At 47.5% G+C, this 24,217-nt stretch overlaps 1 protein-coding gene and 1 long non-coding RNA gene across 2 annotated transcripts; both read right to left on the bottom strand.

The window, feature by feature from the left end:
* Positions 1 to 1,436: 1,436 nt before the first annotated feature.
* On the bottom strand, positions 1,437 to 8,983 carry LOC311115890 (heme-binding protein 2-like; the record flags this gene model as incomplete). The annotated part of the gene is made up of 6 exons (XM_084191013.1): positions 1,437 to 1,854; positions 4,596 to 4,759; positions 6,059 to 6,198; positions 8,467 to 8,587; positions 8,667 to 8,748; positions 8,952 to 8,983. The coding sequence occupies 6 exons, from the start codon at positions 8,981 to 8,983 to the stop codon at positions 1,437 to 1,439; spliced, it is 957 nt and encodes a 318-aa protein (XP_084047139.1).
* A 13,656-nt stretch (positions 8,984 to 22,639) lies between these two features.
* LOC311115888 lies at positions 22,640 to 23,500 on the bottom strand. The gene is made up of 3 exons (XR_014611322.1): positions 23,385 to 23,500; positions 22,846 to 22,889; positions 22,640 to 22,689 (listed from the first exon to the last, which is right to left on the bottom strand). It is a non-coding gene; the product is annotated as an uncharacterized lncRNA (long non-coding RNA).
* Positions 23,501 to 24,217: the final 717 nt, after the last annotated feature.

Below are 24,217 nucleotides of genomic sequence, written 5' to 3'. Positions count from 1 at the left end.
ATAAATGTATAAATCATTACAGATAAATACATAATTGAGATGACAATGAGTCTAGTCCGTGGGACAGAAATAAATCAGTCTATCTGTAAACAATAAATAATGATAAAGGGGAATAAAGCTTCCATACTGCTACAGCACTGCCATTGGCCAGGGTTAGATCTACAGCACTGCCATTGGCCAGGGTTAGATCTACAGCACTGCCATTGGCCAGGGTTAGATCTACAGCACTGCCATTGGCCAGGGTTAGAGCTACAGCACTGCCATTGGCCAGGGTTAGATCTACAGCACTGCCATTGGCCAGGGTTAGATCTACAGCACTGCCATTGGCCAGGGTTAGATCTACAGCACTGCCATTTGCCAGGGTTAGATCTACAGCACTGCCATTGGCCAGGGTTAGATCTACAGCACTGCCATTGGCCAGGGTTAGATCTACAATACTGTTGTTCTATCATATTTTCTTCTGTTCTACCATCTACAACGATATAGTCTGGTCTCATTTCATCCTATAGGTTCTCCTTCTTTGGTCGTCTGTTAATTAACTGGCTATCAGCATCTACTGCAGCAGTATCCTTAACACCAACTATCAAACCAACACAGTTCTTCTGCAGGGCTAACATTTCATTATGGAAGGAGGGATATGGTAAGCAGATCCAAGAGTGTTGTTGATTTGTTGATTGATTAATTAATTTATATGATACATAAATAACAGGTCATCTGCGTGTGGTAACATGGAGAGGAGGTCAGCTGAGCGTGGTAACATGGAGAGCAGGTCAGCTGAGCGTGGTAACATGGAGAGGAGGTCAGCTGAGCGTGGTAACATGGAGAGCAGGTCAGCTGAGCGTGGTAACATGGAGAGCAGGTCAGCTGAGCGTGGTAACATGGAGAGCAGGTCAGCTGAGCGTGGTAACATGGAGAGCAGGTCAGCTGAGCGTGGTAACATGGAGAGGAGGTCAGCTGAGCGTGGTAACATGGAGAGGAGGTCAGCTGAGCGTGGTAACATGGAGAGGAGGTCAGCTGAGCGTGGTAACATGGAGAGCAGGTCAGCTGAGCGTGGTAACATGGAGAGCAGGTCAGCTGAGCGTGGTAACATGGAGAGCAGGTCAGCTGAGCGTGGTAACATGGAGAGCAGGTCAGCTGAGCGTGGTAACATGGAGAGGAGGTCAGCTGAGCGTGGTAACATGGAGAGGAGGTCAGCTGAGCGTGGTAACATGGAGAGGAGGTCAGCTGAGCGTGGTAACATGGAGAGCAGGTCAGCAGCAGGTGAATAAATCTATTATGTGTAGTAACACTATGACACCAGTAGGGGTGGTGGTGTATTACAGTAAATACTGAGGCAAGGGCCCAATCCCAAATGGACTTCTAACTGAATGAGCTCCATCACCACAGCATCCCTCCATACCCCTCTACTGTTCAGGGCCATGTATAATATTCTAGGGCTAGGCCAGGTTGAGGTTAGTGGGGCCGTCTACAGAGTTAACAGAGGGGGTGTCCTCCAGGGAGGCCTCTACAGTGTTGTTCCAGGGGTTGTCCGCCTGGGGGTCAGAGCTGTTGGCCGAGGGGGTCTGAGACGGGGTCACCTCGGGGGCCTGGGAGGGGGTTGGTGGCCGGTTGGCGGGGAGATCTGAGGGGGAGTCAGAGATGGTGCTGGGGGGGTTGTGTGTGGCGTTGGGTGTGTGTGCGTCGGGTGTGTGTGTGGCGTCGGCTGTGTGTGTGGCGTTGGGTGTGTGTGTGGCGTTGGGTGTGTGTGTGGGGGTAGGTGTGTGTGGTGGGGTTGGTTCCTGGGGGTCAGAGCAGACGGCCTCTCCCTCAGCTACGTACCACACCTCGTTGTGTCTGTTCAGCAGCTTCAGAGGACTGGAGAGAAACACAGGACAGAATCAATACTGACAGAGAGAGAGAGAGAGAGAGGGGGAAGTGGGATAGATAGAGAGAGAGAGGGACAGAGACAGAGACAGAGTGAGAGAGAGAGAGAGAGAGGGGGGGGGGGTGTTCACATAGGAAGTGGGATAGATAGAGAGAGAGAGGGAGAGAGAGAAAGAGAGAGGGGGGGTCACATAGGAAGTGGGATAGAGAGAGAGAGGGACAGAGACAGAGTGAGAGAGAGAGAGAGAGAGAGAGAGAGAGAGAGAGAGAGAGAGAGAGAGAGAGAGAGAGAGAGAGAGAGAGAGAGAGAGAGAGAGGAGAGGGGTGTGTGTGTATTTCTGAGATCAGAATGTGTGTGTGTGTGTGTGTATCTGAGATTAGATTAGGCCTACCTGTTGTAACCCACTCCGTAGTGGTAGGTGTGGTTGTAATCAGCCTGGAACCTGACCTACCTGTCGTAACCCACTACGTAGTGGTAGGTGTGGTTGTAATCAGCCTGGAACCTGACCTACCTGTCGTAACCCACTCCGTAGTGGGTGGTGTGGTTGTAATCAGCCTGGAACCTGACCTACCTGTCGTAACCCACTCCGTAGTGGTAGGTGTGGTTGTAATCAGCCTGGACCCTGACCTACCTGTCGTAACCCACTCCGTAGTGGTAGGTGTGGTTGTAATCAGCCTGGAACCTGACCTACCTGTCGTAACCCACTCCGTAGTGGTAGGTGTGGTTGTAATCAGCCTGGAACCTGACCTACCTGTCGTAACCCACTCCGTAGTGGTAGGTGTGGTTGTAATCAGCCTGGAACCTGACCTACCTGTTGTAACCCACTCCGTAGTGGTAGGTGGGGTTGTAATCAGCCTGGAACCTGACCTACCTGTCGTAACCCACTCCGTAGTGGTAGGTGTGGTTGTAGTCAGCCTGGACCCTGACCTACCTGTCGTAACCCACTCCGTATTGGTAGGTGTGGTTATAATCAGCCTGGACTCTGACCTACCTGTCGTAACCCACTACGTAGTGGTAGGTGTGGTTGTAATCAGCCTGGAACCTGACCTACCTGTCGTAACCCACTCCGTAGTGGTAGGTGTGGTTGTAATCAGCCTGGAACCTGACCTACCTGTCGTAACCCACTACGTAGTGGTAGGTGTGGTTGTAATCAGCCTGGAACCTGACCTACCTGTCGTAACCCACTCCGTAGTGGGTGGTGTGGTTGTAATCAGCCTGGAACCTGACCTACCTGTCGTAACCCACTCCGTAGTGGTAGGTGTGGTTGTAATCAGCCTGGACCCTGACCTACCTGTCGTAACCCACTCCGTAGTGGTAGGTGTGGTTGTAATCAGCCTGGAACCTGACCTACCTGTCGTAACCCACTCCGTAGTGGTAGGTGTGGTTGTAATCAGCCTGGAACCTGACCTACCTGTCGTAACCCACTCCGTAGTGGTAGGTGTGGTTGTAATCAGCCTGGAACCTGACCTACCTGTTGTAACCCACTCCGTAGTGGTAGGTGGGGTTGTAATCAGCCTGGAACCTGACCTACCTGTCGTAACCCACTCCGTAGTGGTAGGTGTGGTTATAATCAGCCTGGACTCTGACCTACCTGTCGTAACCCATTACGTAGTGGTAGGTGTGGTTGTAGTCAGCCTGGACCCTGACCTACCTGTCGTAACCCACTCCGTATTGGTAGGTGTGGTTATAATCAGCCTGGACTCTGACCTACCTGTCGTAACCCACTATGTAGTGGTAGGTGTGGTTGTAATCAGCCTGGAACCTGACCTACCTGTCGTAACCCACTCCGTAGTGGTAGATGTGGTTGTAATCAGCCTGGAACCTGACCTACCTGTCGTAACCCACTCCGTAGTGGTAGGTGTGGTTGTAATCAGCCTGGACCCTGACCTACCTGTCGTAACCCACTCCGTAGTGGTAGGTGTGGTTGTAATCAGCCTGGAACCTGACCTACCTGTCGTAACCCACTCCGTAGTGGTAGGTGTGGTTGTAATCAGCCTGGAACCTGACCTACCTGTTGTAACCCACTCCGTAGTGGTAGGTGTGGTTGTAATCAGCCTGGAACCTGACCTACCTGTTGTAGCCCACTCCGTAGTGGTAGGTGGGGTTGTAATCAGCCTGGAACCTGACCTACCTGTCGTAACCCACTCCGTAGTGGTAGGTGTGGTTGTAGTCAGCCTGGACCCTGACCTACCTGTCGTAACCCACTCCGTAGTGGTAGGTGGGGTTGTAATCAGCCTGGAACCTGACCTACCTGTCGTAACCCACTCCGTAGTGGTAGGTGTGGTTGTAATCAGCCTGGAACCTGACCTACCTGTTGTAACCCACTCCGTAGTGGTAGGTGTGGTTGTAATCAGCCTGGACTCTGACCTACCTGTCGTAACCCACTCCGTAGTGGTAGGTGTGGTTGTAATCAGCCTGGACTCTGACCTACCTGTCGTAACCCACTCCGTAGTGGTAGGTGTGGTTATAATCAGCCTGGACTCTGACCTACCTGTCGTAACCCATTACGTAGTGGTAGGTGTGGTTGTAGTCAGCCTGGAACCTGACCTACCTGTCGTAACCCACTCCGTAGTGGTAGGTGTGGTTGTAATCAGCCTGGACTCTGACCTACCTGTCGTAACCCACTCCGTAGTGGTAGGTGTGGTTGTAATCAGCCTGGACTATGAGCTACCTGTCGTAACCCACTCCGTAGTGGTAGGTGTGGTTGTAATCAGCCTGGACTCTGACCTACCTGTCGTAACCCACTCCGTAGTGGTAGGTGTGGTTGTAATCAGCCTGGACCCTGGTCAGCTCCTTGGTCAGTAGGTGAGCATGAAGCCTGGAGGTCACTGATAACATCCAGCCTCCGTAGCTACGCACGTACACATCCATAGAGGGCATCTCCGTAAAGTAGAGCTAGAGAGAAACATCACAACAACAATAACACATTATAACATCACTGATAACTTCCAGCCTCCATAGCTACGCACGTACACATCCATAGAGAGGGGGGGGTAATCTGATCCTAGATCACTTCACACAGACATAATGACATGGCACAATTCCATAGGGGGGGGGGGGGGGTAATCTGATCCTAGATCACTTCACACAGACATAATGACATGGCACAATTCCATAGGGGGGGGGGGGGGTAATCTGATCCTAGATCACTTCACACAGACATAATGACATGGCACAATTCCATAGAATTCAAGTCATTATCCCCTCAGAAAGCAAGAACTCTAGAACATTAGAACAACAGAAGGTGTGTAATGTGTTCCACATGGATGCTGGCCTATGATGATTCCAATGCTTCCCATTCTTGATACACACGGGAAACTGTTGAGCGTGAAAAACCCAGCAGCGTTGCAATTCTTGACACAAACCGGCGAGCCTGGCACCTACTACCATACCCCGTTCAAAGACACTTAAATATTTTGTCTTGCCAATTCACCCTCTGAACGGCACACGTACACAATCCATGTCTCAATTGTCTCAAGGCTTAAAAATCCTTCTGTAACCGGTCTCCTCCCCTTCATCTACACTGATTGAAGTGGATTTAACAAGTGACATCAATAATGGATCATAGCTTTCACCTGGTCAGTCTATGTCATGGAAAGAGCAGGTGTTCTTAATGTTTTGTCCACTCAGTGTAGGTACACTATATGTCCAAAAGTTTGTGGACACCTGCTCCTCGAACATCTCATTCCAAAATCATGGGCATTAATATGGAGTTGGTCCCCCCTTTGCTGCTATAACAGCCTCCACTCTTCTGGGAAGGCTTTCCGCTAGATGTTGGAACATTGTTGCGGGGACTTGCTTCCATTCAGCCACAAGAGCATTAGTGAGGTCGAATCCACTAATTTGAAGGGGTGTCCTCATAGATAGTGTATGTAGAGAAGCAGACAAGCACCTGTGAGCACCTTCTCATATCCATAGCTGTACAGCAGAAGATAACATCTTGATTCATCATCTGTTGACAATATCACTGGAGTCAAGTCTGTGTAGCTCAGTTGGTAAGAGTGTAGCGCTAGGAACGCCAAGTTCGTGGGTTCAATTCCCGTAGGGATCACACACTCACATACTAGAAATATATGTACTCACTACTACTGTAAGTGGCTTTGGATAAACGCCTCTGCTAAATGGCATACATAATAATGTGTGATGTGTTCATTCCACCTATTTCTGATTGGAGGGTTGGTGGGCCAGGCTCACCTTGTCATTGGTGGGTGTGGGAGGCCTCTCCTGATAGGCTGCTGGAAGCAGGAAGCTGAGGGTGTAGATGGCTGGTTCCCACATCCTGGTTTCCTCAGGGATCCTCACCAGGACTGGAGCAGTCATCTCCATCTGTAGACCTGGGACAGACATGCGTACACACTCATCCATTTAGAGGCATATAGTACAGACACAAACATACACTACCAGTCAAAAGTTTGGACACACCTACTCATTCATGGGTTTTTCTTTATTTTTACTATTTTCTACATTGTAGACTAATAGTGAAGACATCAAAACCATGAAATGACACATATGGAATCATGTAGTAACCAAAAAAGTGTTAAACAAATCAAAACATATTTTATATTTGAGATTCTTCAAAGTAGCCACCCTTTGCCTTGATGACAGCTTTGCACACTCTTGGCATTCTCTCAACCAGCTTCATGAGATAGTCACCTGGAATGCATTTCAATTAACAGGTGTGCCTTCTTAAAAGTTAATTTGTGGAATTTATTTCCTTTGAGCCAATCAGTTGTGTTGTGACAAGGTAGGGGTGGTATACAGAAGATAGCCCTATTTGGTAAAAGACCAAGTCCATATTATGGCAAGAACAGCTCAAATAAGCAAAAAGAAACGACATTCCATCATTACTTTAAGACATAAAGGTCAGTCAATCCGGAAAATTTCAAGAACTTGAACGTTTCTTCAAGTGCAGTTGCAAAAACCATCAAGCGCTATGATGAAACTTCCTCTCATGAGGACAGCCACTGGAAAGGAAGACCCAGAGGTACCTCTATTGCAGAGGATAAGTTCATTAGTGTTACCAGCCTCAGAAATTGCAGCCCAAATAAATGCTTCACAGAGTTCAAGTAACAGATACATCTCAACATCAACTGTTCAGAGGAGACCGCATGAATCAGGCCTTCACGGCCGAATTGCTGCAAAGAAACCACTACTAAAGGACACCAATAAGAAGAGACTTGCTTGGGACAAGAAACACGAGCAATGGACATTAGACTGGTGGAAATCTGTCCTTTGGTCTGGAGTCCAAATTTGAGATTTTTGGTTCCAACCGCCGGGGCTTTGTGAGACGCGGTGTGGGTGAACGGATGATCTCCGCATGTGTATTTCCCACCGTAAAGCATGGAGGAGGAGGTGTTATGGTGTGGGGGTGCTTTGCTGGTGACAGTAGCTGTGATTTATTTAGAATTCAAGGCACACTTAACATTTACATTTACATTTACATTTTAGTCATTTAGCAGACGCTCTTATCCAGAGCGACTTACAGTTTAGTGAATACATATTTTCTTTTTTTTATACTGGCCCCCCGTGGGAATCGAACCCACAACCCTGGCGTTGCAAACGCCATTCTCTATCAACTGAGCTACATCCCTGCCGGCCATTCCCTCCCCTACCCTGGACGACGCTGGGCCAATTGTGCGCCGCCCATGAGTCTCCCGGTCGCGGCCTGCTGCGACAGAGCCTGGATACGAACCAGGATCTAGTGGCACAGTTAGCACTGCGATGCAGTGCCTTAGACCACTGCGCCACTCAGGTGTACTTAACCAGCATGGCTACCACAGCATTCTGCAGCGATATGCCTTCCCATCTGGTTTGGGCTTAGTGGGACTATCATTTGTTTTTCAACAGGGCAATGACCGAACACACCTCCAGGCTGTGTAAGGGCTATTTTACCAAGAAGGAGAGTAATGGAGTGCTGCATCAGATGACCTGGCCTCCACAATCCCCCGACCTCAACCCAATTGAGATGGTTTGGGATGAGTCGGACCGCAGAGTGAAGGAAAAGCAGCCGACAAGTGCTCAGCATATGTGGGAACTCCTTGAAGAAAGTTGGAAAAGCATTCCAGGTGAAGCTGGTTGAGAGAATGCCAAGAGTGTGCAAAGCTGTCATCAAGGCAAAGGGCTATTTGAAGAATCTCAAATATAAAATATATTTTGATTTGTTTAACACTTTTTTGGTTACTACATGATTCCAAATGTGTTATTTCATAGTTTTGATGTCTTCACTATTATTCTACAATGTTGAAAATAGTAAAAATAAAGAAAAACCCTTGAATGAGTAGGTGTGTCCAAACTTTTGACTGGTACTGTAGACAATGCGTTTGTAGACGTACATTGTGCTCAAATGTGAAAATTCAGACACACAGGAGATCTCTCCCTCTCTCTCTCTCTCTCTCCCTCCCTCTCCCTCTCCCTCTCCCTCTCTGTCTCTCCCTCTCTCTCTCTCTCTCTCTCTCTCTCTCCCCCCTCTCTCCCTCCCTCCCTCCCTCCCTCTCTCTCTCTCCCCCCCTCCCTCCCTCCCTCCCTCCCTCCCTCCCTCCCTCCCTCTCCCTCCCTCCCTCCCTCCCTCTCTCTCTCTCTCCCTCCCTCCCTCCCTCCCTCACCTCTGTTGTTGGCTCCAGTGATGTATTGGAACAGTCTCCTGAAGGCCATGGCTGCTCCCACCCCCATGAAGTAGGCCTCCGCATCCGTAGACACCCAACGAGTGGGACTGTAGTGACGGACCTGACACACACACACATTTTATTGAAGGAGACGTTTTTAACATGTAGGTGCAGGTGTCCGTCTGTGTGTGTCCACTCACCTCATATTCGTCTGTTTTGCACACCAGCTCATACTCCAGACATTCCTTTGACTCGGAGCAGAAACTGGAGTTGTTGCTGGGGCTAGAGAACAGGAGACACAATGAGACACTATTAACACATACACACACACACACATACACAGACACACACACACACACACACACACACACACAGACACACACACACACACACACACACACACACACACACACACACACACACATACACACACACACACACACACACACACAGTAAAGGTCATTGAAAAGGAGAGGTTGTCTTACCCGACGCCGCCTTCAGCACCAACTGAAACCATTAGAGCCAACATCACCAGCCCTGAGAAGAACTCCCTAAGGACACACACACACACAGAGTTGTTCATTTTAACTGTCCCTAAGTGTGTGTGTGTGCGTGTGTGAAGGTGCTTTCTGCAGAGGTACAATGGGGCACATTATCCTCTGAGATGGAGAGAGTGAGCAGGGAGGGGTGTGTGTGTGTGAGAGAGAGAAAGAGAGAGAAATAGGAGAGAGAGAGAAATAGGAGGAGAAATAGGAGAGAGAGAGATAGGAGGAGAAATAGGAGAGAGAGAGAGGAGGAGAAATGGGAGAGAAAGAGAAATAGGAGAGAGAGAGATAGATTTTGCTGCATCATCATACTCTGTACTAGCCACAGCAGCAGAAAAGGCTATCTGAGGTCACGGTGGAAAAGATAATGATCTTAATGATCTTAACTAGATCCTTTTCAATCACTGACCTACTGCAGGGCAGAAACAATCCGTTACTCAACAGCTAGCAACCGTTATTTAACGGTTGGAAGCGAGCCAACGGTGGCGTTTCAATGCGGACAACACACTGTGCTTGCCTTTACTGAGCCAGGACCCGGTTAATATTGATGCAGCAGACCGAAACATGAAAGGGGTGGCTCAGAAACACACTCTCTCTCCCTCCCTCTCTCTCTCTTTCTACCTTTCTCTCTCTCCGTGAGATGCGCAAGCAATGCGTCATTTCGTAATTTTGCTGCTCAGGTCAATGTCACACCCACATTACACTTTCTTTCTCATATTTTGGTATGCAACTACAAAAATGATTTCTAAAAACGTACCCATAGAATTACTCTCGTCCCACACACATTTAAGTTAAACAAATAAACCTAACAAAAATGTTCCCATTTGTTTTAAGAAAAAAAAAAATACAATATTTAATACGCACTAGCCCAACATAGTCCACTCAACAGTCACCAATCACGCAGTATGAGAACTCACATTGTGACGACGAGTGTCCTGTCCCGTGTCCCGTGTCCGTTATCCGCCGGTGAAATATGACTAGGCTAGGCTACTGCGTGCTTGTGCTTGTGCGCTCTGATGACGATGATAGTCACCCCGTTAGATCAGCAGTGGCTTTATAGTCTGCTGCAGCTCGCGTTGCTTACGAAACCACAGCAAGGTCTGGGCTGGCCCAGTAACGGCCAACCGGAGGGGGTCAGGTGTGTCTGTGTGTGTTAATAATGCAGCGGCGTGGGCATAGCGGCGGGAAGTAGTTTGGGGATGCAGACATTTTTTCGTTGTTGCCTGCACTGAAGACATCTATATTGGTCTAGTAAAGGCCCAGTGCATTACTTTTGTGATTTTTTAAAAACGAAATGCATTTGAGTGTTTACCAGCATTTGTAACTTGAGTCTGATAATTATTAATTAAAAATTATCTGTACAAAACAGTTAAACTGATAATACTTGTGGAATATAAAAGTACTTGCTTGATATATGTTTTCCAGTTTCTTGAAATACTTTGCAAATGCAACTTATTTTTATGTAAAAATTAAAATGGTCTATTCATTCCTTTTCCGTTTTAGTAGATGCTCTTATCCAGAGCAACTAGTGAGTGCATACATTTCATCACATCATTACAAACCATTTGATGCCTCAATGTACTCAATTACTGTATTGTGCATTGTTTTTCTTCATGGTGAAGGAAAGTCTACAGGTAAAAACCTAGATGACCAGCCTATGTAAACAGCCTACATAAAGTGGTTTGTAAGGATGGTAAATTAATACTGCACAAAAAGTGGTTGTTTTCCATGTTATTTAATCAAGAAAAATATTTAATTTGATGTGGATGTTTTGTGTCTTTGCCCATAACTTTGCACCTTTTGATGTAAATGTTTGAGGACAGGGTTTCGTTGTTTCTGGATTCCATTAGATTGACAATCACAGAGAAAGGGACAGAGCAACAACTCTTACAATTCCAACTATTGAATCCTGCAAGATACTGTTCCTAATTATACAACCACAATTTTTTTTGCCCATGCTACAGATGTCAATATCGGTCCGCTAATACTAGCAAAGGCCCAGTGCACTACTTTTTTGAAAATATATATTTTTGAAAAAATCATAAATGTTTCTATTAATATATATTTTTAATTCAGATTTTTCAGGGGGTGCTGAAGCACCACTACTTCCCGCGGCTATGGGCGTGGCCAGGGGCGCCTAGAACAGCATATGCTGGTTTCGGCAAGCAGTTACAGTTTACCCAGCCGGACAGCGCCCAAGGAACAGATGACAGCGCTCCAGAGTCACTTCTTCAGTGGTAGGCGAAGGGTGACGGTTTGGATCACCAGAGTGTCTTCTTCAGTGGTAGGCTAACGGTGACGGTTTGGATCACCAGAGTGTCTTCTTCAGTGGTAGGCGAAGGGTGACGGTTTGGATCACCAGAGTGTCTTCTTCAGTGGTAGGCGAAGGGTGACGGTTTGGATCACCAGAGTGTCTTCTTCAGTGGTAGGCTAACGGTGACAGTTTGGATCACCAGAGTGTCTTCTTCAGTGGTGGGCTAAAGGTGACTGTTTGAATCGATTTTTCTTTGATATGTTTTGGATGTTTTAAATCAAATGCCATCCTTCCTCCCAGATACACCAGTGTAGCATACCTGCAGCTAGCACCTCTTTCCCTCTGCACTTTTCTCTGTGTGACTTGGAATGTCCTACCTGTCTTAATTGTCTCGGGTGAGATATATTGGTCCTTCTTTTTAAAGCCCAAAGCCTAGTCTTGACCCTGACCCGCAGGTTTGCGTAACAATCTTAAATCTGTTGACATACAGGTGTGTGTGGGTAATGTACACTGAGTGTACAAAACATTAAGAACACCTTCCTAATATTGAGTTGCACCCCTTTTTGCCCTCACAACAGCCTCAATTCGTCAGGGCATGGACCTCTACAAGGTGTCTAAAGCATTCCACAGGGATGCTGGCCCATGTTGACTCCAACGCTTCCCACAGTTGTGTCAAGTGAGCTGGATGTCCTTTGGGTCGTGGACCATTCTTGATACACAGGGGAAACTGTTGAGCATGAAAAACCCAGCAGCAGCATTGCAGTTCTTGACACAAACCGGCGACCCTGGCACCTACTACCATACCCTGTTCAAAGGCACTTAAATCTTTTGGCTTAAAAATCCTTCTTTAACCTGTCTCCTCCCCTTCATCTACACGGTTCATAGCTTTCACCTGGATTCACCTGCACAGTCTGTCATGGAAAGAGCAAGTGTTCATAATGTTTTGTCCACTCAGTGTATCGATACGCAGGTTGTAGATTAGGCTACAGGGTCTCTCACACGTTCCAAATATCAGCTTTTATTTAACCGTGTAACAGCCATCGTACTGTTTGACATTACATCGTTGGTTAGCAGGTTTAGTTTAAAACAGCAGGCGCACAACAAACCCTGGAATAGATCCATTCAACTCCTCCCTCCGTGCCACAAATGGCATCCTTTCCCCTATATAGTCCACTACTTAAGGGATAGGGCTCTGGATAGGGTGCCATTTGGGATGTAAATTAGGTATACTTTTGACATGTTGCAACAAATCCACTGATGTACAGTCCATGTATGATCAAGTCTTTTAGAGTTACAGCAGGAAACCTACTTAGAGGCTACTTATCACCTTCATAAGCCATACTTAAGGCCTACGTCATCCCTGCAGAGGATCCATAGCCCAATCCTAGATCAACAGGTCTGTAAGGATTGGATAGTTTCAGATGTAGGATATACAAATACCTGCTGGAAGGGTGTGGCGTTGTGATTGGGTCTGTACGTGTCATATTGGAATAGAATACTGTCAAGATTATGCCTTTATATATGAAGCCCTCATGCACTGCTTATGAAGGTGCTATGTACTGCTTATGAAGCTCTTATATACTGCCTATGAAGGTGCTATGTACTGCTTATGAAGCTCTTATGTACTGCTTATGAAGGTGCTATGTACTGCTTATGAAGGTGCTATGTACTGCTTACGAAGGCGCTATGTACTGCTTATGAAGCTCTTATGTACTGCTTATGAAGGTGCTATGTACTGCTTATGAAGCACTTATGTACTGCTTATGAAGGTGCTATGTACTGCTTATGAAGGTGCTATGTACTGCTTATGAAGGTGCTATGTACTGCTTATGTTGCCACCACTGATAATAAAATCCTCCTCTCCGTCTCGTCAATATCAATATTTACAAACTCATGATCTGTTCCTCATTTCCCACAAATCATCGGAATTAAATAATGTCAATATTAATAAAGTAAAAGCAACAACAGACTAACTACAGACATCAGTCGCTCAGCAAAAAGCATTTCAGGAAAATCGGAGAAAATCGAATTAAAATTCATCCGCAGTCTCTGATTCTGACATACACAAAGTAAAGTACATCAGTGTCCTTCAATCCCAGTCCTGGAAACCCACAGGGTGTGCAGGGTTTTGTCAAAGGGCTTGATGATTGATGGAACCAGGATGAAAGAAAAGTGAAATATAGAATATCTTGATATACATTTCAACATATGAATCATGTATATTGACAACAACAGAAGATATATGGAGATGGTGGACCTGTCATTATCCTGACCAGGATTCTGGGAACGTTCCCCAAATTCCCACATAGATGCTGCTTTCACTGGGGGTGTCTCTGTTCTCTAGTCCAGGGGTGGGACAGTATGACTGGGGGTGTCTCTGTTCTCTAGTCCAGGGGTGGGACAGTCTACCACTGGGGGTGTCTCTGTTCTCTAGTCCAGGGGTGGGACAGTCTACCACTGGGGGTGTCTCTGTTCTCTAGTCCGGGGGTAGGACAGTATGACTGGGGGTGTCTCTGTTCTCTAGTCCAGGGGTGGGACAGTCTACCACTGGGGGTGTCTCTGTTCTCTAGTCCAGGGGTGAGACAGTATGACTGGGGGTGTCTCTGTTCTCTAGTCCAGGGGTGGGACAGTCTACCACTGGGGGTGTCTCTGTTCTCTAGTCCAGGGGTGAGACAGTATGACTGGGGGTGTCTCTGTTCTCTAGTCCAGGGGTAGGACAGTATGACTGGGGTTGTCTCTGTTCTCTAGTCCGGGGGTAGGACAGTATGACTAGGGGTGTCTCTGTTCTCTAGTCCAGGGGTGGGACAGTCTACCACTGGGGGTGTCTCTGTTCTGTTCTCACTGCCTTTCTGAAGACAAACAATGTATACGAAATGCTTCAGTCTGGTTTTAGACCCCATCATAGCACTGAGACTGCACTTGTGAAGGTGGTAAATGACCTTTTAATGGCGTCAGACCGAGGCTCTGCATCTGTCCTCGTGCTACTAGACCTTAGTGCTGCCTTTGACACCATCGATCACCACATTCTTTTGGAGAGACTGGAAACCCAAATTGGTCTACACGGACAAGTTCTGGCCTGGTTTAGATCCTACCTGTCGGAAAGATATCAGTTTGTCTCTGTGAATGGTCTGTCCTCCGACAAATCAACTGTACATTTCGGTGTTCCTCAAGGTTCCGTTTTAGGACCACTATTGTTTTCACTATATATTTTACCTCTTGGGGATGTTATTCGAAAACATAATGTTAACTTTCACTGCTATGCGGATGACACACAGCTGTACATTTCAATGAAGCATGGTGAAGCCCCAAAATTGCCCTCGCTAGAAGCCTGTGTTTCAGACATAAGGAAGTGGATGGCTGAAAACTTTTTACTTTTAAACTCGGACAAAACAGAGATGCTTGTTCTAGGTCCCAAGAAACAAAGAGATCTTCTGTTAAATCTGACAATTAATCTTGATGGTTGTAAAGTCGTCTCAAATAAAACTGTGAAGGACCTAGGCGTTACTCTTGACCCTGATCTCTCTTTTGACGAACATATCAAGACTGTTTCAAGGACAGCTTTTTTCCATCTACGTAACATTGCAAAAATCAGAAATTTTCTGTCCAAAAATGATGCAGAAAAATTAATCCATGCATTTGTTACTTCTAGGTTAGACTACTGCAATGCTCTATTTTCCGGCTACCCGGATAAAGCACTAAATAAACCAGTTAGTGCTAAATACGGCTGCTAGAATCCTGACTAGAACCAAGAAATTTGATCATATTACTCCAGTGCTAGCTTCCCTACACTGGCTTCCTGTTAAGGCAAGGGCTGATTTCAAGGTTTTACTGTTAACCTATAAAGCGTTACATGGGCTTGCTCCTACCTATCTTTCCGAGTTGGTCCTGCCGTACATACCAATACGTACGCTACGGTCACAAGACGCAGGCCTCCTAATTGTCCCTAGAATTTCTAAGCAAACAGCGGGAGGCAGGGCTTTCTCCTATAGATCTCCATTTTTATGGAACAGTCTGCCTACCCATGTGAGAGACGCAGACTCGGTCTCAACCTTTAAGTCTTTACTGAAGACTTATCTCTTCAGTAGGTCATATGATTGAGTGTAGTCTGGCCCAGGAGTGTGAAGGTGAACGGAAAGGCTGGAGCAACGAACAGCCCTTGCTGTCTCTGCCAGGCCGGTTCCCCTCTCCACTGGGGTTCTCTGCCTCTAACCCTGTTGCAGGGGCTGAGTCACTGGCTTGCTGGTGCTCTTTCATGCCGTCCCTGGGAGGGGTGCGTCACTTGAGTGGGTTGAGTTACTGACGTGATCTTCCTGTCTGGGTTGGCGCCCCCCCCCTTGGTTTGTGCTGTGGTGGAGACCTCTGTGGGCTATACTCGGCCTTGTCTCAGGATTGTAAGTTGGTGGTTGGGGATATCCCTCTAGTGGTGCGGGGGCTGTGCTTTGGCGGAGTGGGTGGGGTTATATCCTTCCTGTTTGGCCCTGTCCGGGGGTTTCTTCGGATGGGGCCACAGTGTCTCCGGACCGCTCCTGTCTCAGCCTCCAGTATTTATGCTGCAGTAGTTTATGTGTCGGGGGGCTGGGGTTAGTTGGTTATACCTGGAGTACTTCTCCTGTCTTATCCAGTGTCCTGTGTGAATTTAAGTATGCTCTCTCTAATTCTCTCGTTCTCTCTTTCTCTCTGAGAACCTGAGCCCTAGGACCATACGTCAGGACTACCGGGCATGATGACACCTTGCTGTCCCCAGTCCGCCTGGCCTTGCTGCTATTCCAGTTTCAACTGTTCTGCCTGCGGCTACGAAACCCCTACCTGTCCCAGACCTGCTGTTTTCAACTCTTAATGATCGGCTATGAAAAGCCAACTGAGAGACCTGAGCCCTAGGACCATACGTCGGGACTACCGGCCGTGGTGACTCCTTGCTGTCCCCAGTCCGCCTGGCCTTGCTGCTATTCCAGTTTCAACTGTTCTGCCTGCGGTTATGGAACCCCTACCTGTCCCAGACCTGCTGTTTTCAACTCTTAATGATCGGCTATGAAAAGCCAACTGAGATTTATTCCTGATTATTATTTGACCATGCTTGTCACTTATGAACATTTTTGAACATCTTGGCATGGTTCTGTTATAATCTCCACCCGGCACAGCCAGAAGAGGACTGGCCACCCCTCATAGCCTGGTTCCTCTCTAGGTTTCTTCCTAGGTTTTGCCTTTCTAGGGAGTTTTTCCTAGCCACCGTGCTTCTACACCTGCATTACTAGCTGTTTGGGGTTTTAGGCTGGGTTTCTGTACAGCACTTCGAGATATTAGCTGATGTAAGAAGGGCTATATAAAATAAAATTGATTGATTGATTGATTGTTCTCTAGTCCAGGGGTGGGACAGTATGACTGGGGGTGTCTCTGTTCTCTAGTCCAGGGGTGGGACAGTATGACTGGGGGTGTCTCTGTTCTCTAGTCCAGGGGTGGGACAGTCTACCACTGGGGGTGTCTCTGTTCTCTAGTCCAGGGGTAGGACAGTCTGACCCTGTCAGGGCCACAGTGGGTGCAACACATCGGATTCCACTAATAAAGTATTTATTGATGACTATGACTAATTGATCAGTTGAATCAGCTGTTCTTTATTGACAACTATAACTTGACTTGATCATGTATGAACTATAATTAATCAACTATAAAAGGTGATTAGTTGAACCAGGTGTTTTACTGCAGGGCCGGAGCAAAAGCCTGCACCCATACCAGCTCCTACTGAGTAAGGTTGGGCAACCCCTGTTCGACAGACAGACAGGCGTTTCAAACTGCATCTTTAAATGGAAGAAACACACAATAGCCAAAACACACACAGCAAAACACAGCTAAAGTCGTCCAACAGAACAGAAGCACCACTTAAATAGGCAGAGGCTGCGTCCCAAACCACACCCTGGAATAGGGGGCCTTTTGGGACACTTGCAAAGACCGAACAAGATCCTCTGGATATAAAATATACAAATACCATGTCTGGAAAAGGATGATCATATTTGGAATCTCGCTCCCTCTGTTCTCCAGAGAGAATAAAAGGAGAGAGAAAGAGAGAGTGATAGAGAGCGAGGGAGAAAGTGATAGAGAGAGAGAGAAATAGGGAGAGAGCGAGAAATAGAGAGAGAAAGTGATAGAGAGAGAGGGAAATAGAGAGAGAGAGAGAAAGAGAGAGAGAGAGAGAGAGAGCGGGGTCATTAGAGGTCCATTCCACCCCAGACCAGACCGTTCTATTCATCCATCGATGAGGGGGGTGGAAGACAGTTCTCTCCCTGGAATGAACCATTATGACACCAGGCAGGGGTGCAGAGCCTCCAGGAAGTCTCCAGATAAAGGAGAGAGAAGAGAAGGTCCAACGACAACTAAAGTCCGTTGTCGTTTGTCTTTTTGCATAGCGAGCGAGGCGGTGGTTGCTTTAGTAACAGCCAGCCACAGTTTCAGATGGAGGAGGAAGGATGAGTTTTTGGGGGGGGGGGGGGGGGTGGAGTGTCTTGGTCCGTTTCAGTCCCTGTTTCTCTCCAACAGTGAGAGGGGTACAACCCCCTCTTCCCAAACATACACTCTCACAACGAAGACACTTTCTGGCGCTCGCGACCGTTAGATGTCTTCTTGACTTTAGAGACGCCCTCCAACATACCTGACTCCGTCACCCTGCAGAGAGAACAGAGAGAGAAAGAGAGAGAGAGGGTTAGAGATAGTTTCATACTGAACACATACCCTGCAGAGAGAACAGAGAGAGAGGGTTAGAGATAGAGAGAGAGAACAGAGAGAGAAAGAGAGAGAGAACAGAGAGAGAGAGAGAGAGACAGACAGAGAGAGAGAGAACAGAGAGAGAGAGAGAGAGAGAGAGAGAGAGAGAGAGAGATAGTTTCATACTGAACACATACCCTGCAGAGAGAACAGAGAGAGAAAGAGAGAGAGGGTTAGAGATAGTTTCATACTGAACACATACCCTGCAGAGAGAACAGAGAGAGAAAGAGAGAGAGGGTTAGAGATAGTTTCATACTGAACACATACCCTGCAGAGAGAACAGAGAGAGAAAGAGAGAGAGGGTTAGAGAGAGTTTCATACTGAACACATACCCTGCAGAGAGAACAGAGAGAGAAAGAGAGAGAGGGTTAGAGAGAGTTTCATACTGAACACATACCCTGCAGAGAGAACAGAGAGAGAAAGAGAGAGAGGGTTAGAGAGAGTTTCATACTGAACACATACCCTGCAGAGAGAACAGAGAGAGAAAGAGAGAGAGGGTTAGAGAGAGTTTCATACTGAACACATACCCTGCAGAGAGAACAGAGAGAGAGAGAGAGAGAGAGAGGGTTAGAGAGAGAGGGTTAGAGAGAGAGGGTTAGAGAGAGAGGGTTAGAGAGAGAGGGTTAGAGAGAGAGGGTTAGAGAGAGTTTCATACTGAACACATACCCTGCAGAGAGAACAGAGAGAGAAAGAGAGAGAGGGTTAGAGAGAGAGGGTTAGAGATAGTTTCATACTGAACACATACCCTGCAGAGAGAACAGAGAGAGAGAGAGAGAGAGAGAGAGAGAGAGATAGTTTCATACTGAACACATACCCTGCAGAGAGAACAGAGAGAGAAAGAGAGAGAGGGTTAGAGATAGTTTCATACTGAACACATACCCTGCAGAGAGAACAGAGAGAGAAAGAGAGAGAGGGTTAGAGATAGTTTCATACTGAACACATACCCTGCAGAGAGAACAGAGAGAGAAAGAGAGAGAGGGTTAGAGATAGTTTCATACTGAACACATACCCTGCAGAGAGAACAGAGAGAGAAAGAGAGAGAGGGTTAGAGAGAGTTTCATACTGAACACATACCCTGCAGAGAGAACAGAGAGAGAAAGAGAGAGAGGGTTAGAGAGAGTTTCATACTGAACACATACCCTGCAGAGAGAACAGAGAGAGAAAGAGAGAGAGGGTTAGAGAGAGTTTCATACTGAACACATACCCTGCAGAGAGAACAGAGAGAGAAAGAGAGAGAGGGTTAGAGAGAGTTTCATACTGAACACATACCCTGCAGAGAGAACAGAGAGAGAGAGAGAGAGAGAGAGGGTTAGAGAGAGAGGGTTAGAGAGAGAGGGTTAGAGAGAGAGGGTTAGAGAGAGAGGGTTAGAGAGAGTTTCATACTGAACACATACCCTGCAGAGAGAACAGAGAGAGAAAGAGAGAGAGGGTTAGAGAGAGAGGGTTAGAGATAGTTTCATACTGAACACATACCCTGCAGAGAGAACAGAGAGAGAGAGAGAGAGAGAGGGTTAGAGAGAGAGGGTTAGAGAGAGAGGGTTAGAGAGAGAGGGTTAGAGAGAGTTTCATACTGAACACATACCCTGCAGAGAGAACAGAGAGAGAAAGAGAGAGAGGGTTAGAGAGAGAGGGTTAGAGAGAGAGGGTTAGAGAGAGAGGGTTAGAGAGAGTTTCATACTGAACACATACCCTGCAGAGAGAACAGAGAGAGAAAGAGAGAGAGGGTTAGAGAGAGGGGGTTAGAGAGAGAGGGTTAGAGAGAGAGGGTTAGAGAGAGAGGGTTAGAGAGAGAGGGTTAGAGAGAGAACAGAGAGAGAACAGAGAGAGAGAGAGAGAGAGAGAGAGAGAGAACAGAGAGAGAAAGAGAGAGAGAGAGAGAGAGAACAGAGAGAGAGTTAGAGAGAGAGGGTTAGAGAGAGAGGGTTAGAGAGAGAGGGTTAGAGAGAGAGGGTTAGAGAGAGAGGGTTAGAGAGAGAGGGTTAGAGAGAGAGGGTTAGAGAGAGAGGGTTAGAGAGAGAGAGGGTTAGAGAGAGAGGGTTAGAGATAGTTTCATACTGAACACATACCCTGCAGAGAGAACAGAGAGAGAGAGAGAGAGAGAGGGTTAGAGAGAGAGGGTTAGAGAGAGAGGGTTAGAGAGAGAGGGTTAGAGAGGTTTCATACTGAACACATACCCTGCAGAGAGAACAGAGAGAGAAAGAGAGAGAGGGTTAGAGAGAGAGGGTTAGAGAGAGAGGGTTAGAGAGAGAGGGTTAGAGAGAGTTTCATACTGAACACATACCCTGCAGAGAGAACAGAGAGAGAAAGAGAGAGAGGGTTAGAGAGAGGGGGTTAGAGAGAGAGGGTTAGAGAGAGAGGGTTAGAGAGAGAGGGTTAGAGAGAGAGGGTTAGAGAGAGAACAGAGAGAGAACAGAGAGAGAGAGAGTGAGAGAGAGAGAGAACAGAGAGAGAAGAGAGAGAGAGAGAGAGAGAGAGAGAGAGAACAGAGAGAGAGTTAGAGAGAGAGGGTTAGAGAGAGAGGGTTAGAGAGAGAGGGTTAGAGAGAGAGGTGTTAGAGAGAGAGGTTAGAGAGAGAGGGTTAGAGAGAGAGGGTTAGAGAGAGAGGGTTAGAGAGAGAGAGGGTAGAGAGAGAGGGTTAGAGAGAGAGGGTTAGAGAGAGAGGGTTAGAGAGGAGAGGGTTAGAGAGAGAGGGTTAGAGAGAGAGGGTTAGAGAGAGGGTTAGAGAGAGAGGGTTAGAGAGAGAGGGTTAGAGAGTGAGAGGGTTAGAGAGAGAGGGGTTAGAGAGAGAGGGTTAGAGAGAGAGGGTTAGAGAGAGAGGGTTAGAGAGAGAGGGTTAGAGAGAGAGGGTTAGAGAGAGAGGGTTAGAGAGAGAGGGTTTAGAGAGTGTGGGTTAGAGAGAGAGGGTTAGAGAGAGGGTTAGAGAGAGAGGGTTAGAGAGAGAGATAGAGAGAGAGGGTTAGAGAGAGAGGGTTAGGAGAGAGGGGTTAGAGAGAGAGGGTTAGAGAGAGAGGGTTAGAGAGAGTGATAGAGAGAGAGGGTTAGAGAGAGAGGGTTAGAGAGAGAGGGTTAGAGGAGAGGGTTAGAGAGAGAGGGTTAGGAGGGTTAGAGAGGAGTGTTAGAGAGAGAGATAGAGAGAGAGGGTTAGAGAGAGAGGGTTAGAGAGAGAGGGTTAGAGATGAGAGGGTTTAGAGAGAGAGGGTTAGAGAGAGAGGGTTAGAGAGAAGAGGGTTAGAGAGAGAGGGTTAGAGAAGAGAGGGTTAGAGAGAGAGGGTTAGAGAGAGAGGGTTAGAGAGAGAGGGTTAGAGAGAGAGGGTTAGAGAGAGAGGGTTAGAGAGAGAGGGTTAGAGAGAGAGGGTTAGAGAGAGAGGGTTAGAGAGAGTTTATATGAACACATTCCATTTTTAAACATCCCAAATGCTACCTCACAAAAAAAACGACCCTCTCTCGTCTCTTACACTTCCTCGATCTCTATGTCCTCCTCATCCAGGGCAGCTGGAGGTAGGGTTGTTGGAGCAGGGCGGAACTTATACGTAACAAAGAGATCAGAGTAGAACTCATAAGAATAGAGAGGGGGGGGGGGTTAGGAGAGCAGGTGGGTAAAGAGGGAAATTAATAAAGCATTTAGACAATCTCTAAAAACAATGAAGAAATGGCTATAATCAGTGTCAGAGGTTCACAGTGTGCATCATCAGAAGTGGACGGTGTATGGGTGTCTCACCTCGTAACACATGCCATTGGAAAGGACTGTCACCTTCAGCAGGATGGTATGATCTGTGAAGTAGATATACATACTATATACAGATGGAGGGATGATGATGGATGGGAATGGAGATAGGAGAGGGAGGGAGGGATGGATGGAGGGAGATAGGGAGGGAGAGATGGATGGATGGGGGAGGAGGGGATGGAGAGAGAGAGAGAGAGGATGAATGGATGGGGAGAGAGAGAGGGATGGATGGATGGAGGGAGAGAGAGAGATGGGGGATAGGGAGGGAGGGCGAGAGAGGGAGGGATGGATGGAGGGAGAGAGAGAGAGGGAGGGATGGGATGGAGGGAGATAGGGAGGGAGGGAGGGAGAGGGAGGGATGGAGGGAGAGAGAGAGAGGGATGGATGGAGGGAGATAGGGAGGGAGGGAGGGAGAGAGAGGGAGGGATGGATGGAGGGAGAGAGAGAGAGGGAGGGATGGATGGATGGAGGGAGTGTAGGGTGTGGGTGAGAGAGGGATGGATGGATGGAGGGAGATAGGGAGGGAGGGAGAGAGAGGGAGGGATGGATGGAGGGAGAGAGAGAGAGGGAGGGATGGATGGATGGAGGGAGATAGGGAGGGAGGGAGAGAGAGGGAGGGAGGGATGGATGGATGGAGGGAGGGAGGGAGGGAGGGAGGGAGAGGGAGGGATGGATGGATGGAGGGAGATAGGGAGGGAGGGAGGGAGAGGGAGGGATGAGGGAGAGAGAGAGAGGGAGGGAGGGAGGGATGGAGGGAGATAGGGAGGGGGGGAGAGAGAGGGAGGGATGAGGGAGAGAGTAGGAGAGATTACCCATCCTGACATCTTTCAGAATTTACACAGAAAAATAAGTTAGAATTCAAAATATCAGCGAGGAAGAGAGACAGAGTCTCCTCACCATGACGTAGTAATGTCTGAACAGCTTGAGTTTCTCCAGGTTCATGGCAGCTGAGGGAAACAGAGAGACAGTATCACTACAGAAAACTACAGGGGAACACAGCACCAACTACAAGGTTCAAAACACTCAACTATACTTTACTAAGCTACAGTTATTAACCACTGCTAACTGTCCATGAACTGTATCCCTCCCTGTAGATGGCTCACCTTTCCCATCAGTGCTGGAAGCCTCTTGCAGGTGACGAATAGACCTGCAAACACACACACACACACACACACACACATTATCCTCTGATGGCCCGTCAGGGAGGGAGATGCACCCTTCTCAAACCCAACAGTAATTTGCCCTTCCCGGTTATACTGCCAACAAGGCAGATGCATTGTTCAGAAATTAAATGTTTGAATGTTCTAAGTAGCTGTCGATGGGAAAGCAGATAAAACACAGAAGCATTTGAATCAAGAACAAACAACAATTTGACCTGTTACAGTGTGAATCCTAAGTCAATACTCCACCTGCTTGACATACACCACTCTGTTTGAGTCGACTTGGCCATCGGCTATAAACAGGGCATCCGGCTCACACCCAGGAGGCAGCCCGGTTTCAAAACGAATGCAATTCATTTTAACGGTGCAAACTCCACAGCCAGCTGAAACTAACATTAAACCCTAATACTAACCATATAACAGGCAAAGAGGATGCCTCCACAACAGATGAGGTCAACATCTCATACTAACAGTATACTGACCATACAACAGGGAAGAGGAAAGCTCCACAGCAGATGAGGTCAACCAGGAACAACATCTCCTACTAACAGTATACTGACCATACAACAGGGAAGAGGAAAGCTCCACAGCAGATGAGGTCAACCAGGAACAACATCTCCTACTAACAGTATACTGACCATACAACAGGGAAGAGGAAAGCTCCACAGCAGATGAGGTCAACCAGGAACAACATCTCCTACTAACAGTATACTGACCATACAACAGGGAAGAGGAAAGCTCCACAGCAGATGAGGTCAACTAGGAACAACATCTCCTACTAACAGTATACTGACCATACAACAGGGAAGAGGAAAGCTCCACAGCAGATGAGGTCAACCAGGAACAACATCTCCTACTAACAGTATACTGACCATACAACAGGGAAGAGGAATCTCCACAGCAGATGAGGTCAACTAGGAACAACATCTCCTACTAAACAGTATACTGACCATACAACAGGGAAGAGGAAAGCTCCACAGCAGATGAGGTCAACCAGGAACAACATCTCCTACTAACAGTATACTGACCATACAACAGGGAAGAGGATGCCTCCACAACAGATGAGGTCAACTAGGAACAACATCTCCTACTAACAGTATACTGACCATACAACAGGGAAGAGGATGCCTCCACAACAGATGAGGTCAACTAGGAACAACATCTCCTACTAACAGTATACTGACCATACAACAGGGAAGAGGAAAGTCTCCTGAGTGGCGCAGTGGTCTAAGGCACTGCATCGCAGTGCTAACTGTGCCACTAGAGATCCTGGTTCGAATCCAGGCTCTGTCGCCGCCGGCCGCGACCGGGAGAC

Source organism: Coregonus lavaretus (genome assembly GCF_964263955.1).
Source record: "Coregonus lavaretus genome assembly, contig: HAP1_SCAFFOLD_5587, whole genome shotgun sequence".
In the NCBI taxonomy this organism is placed as follows: domain Eukaryota; kingdom Metazoa; phylum Chordata; class Actinopteri; order Salmoniformes; family Salmonidae; genus Coregonus; species Coregonus lavaretus.
This window is presented reverse-complemented; position numbering and strand designations above follow the sequence as displayed.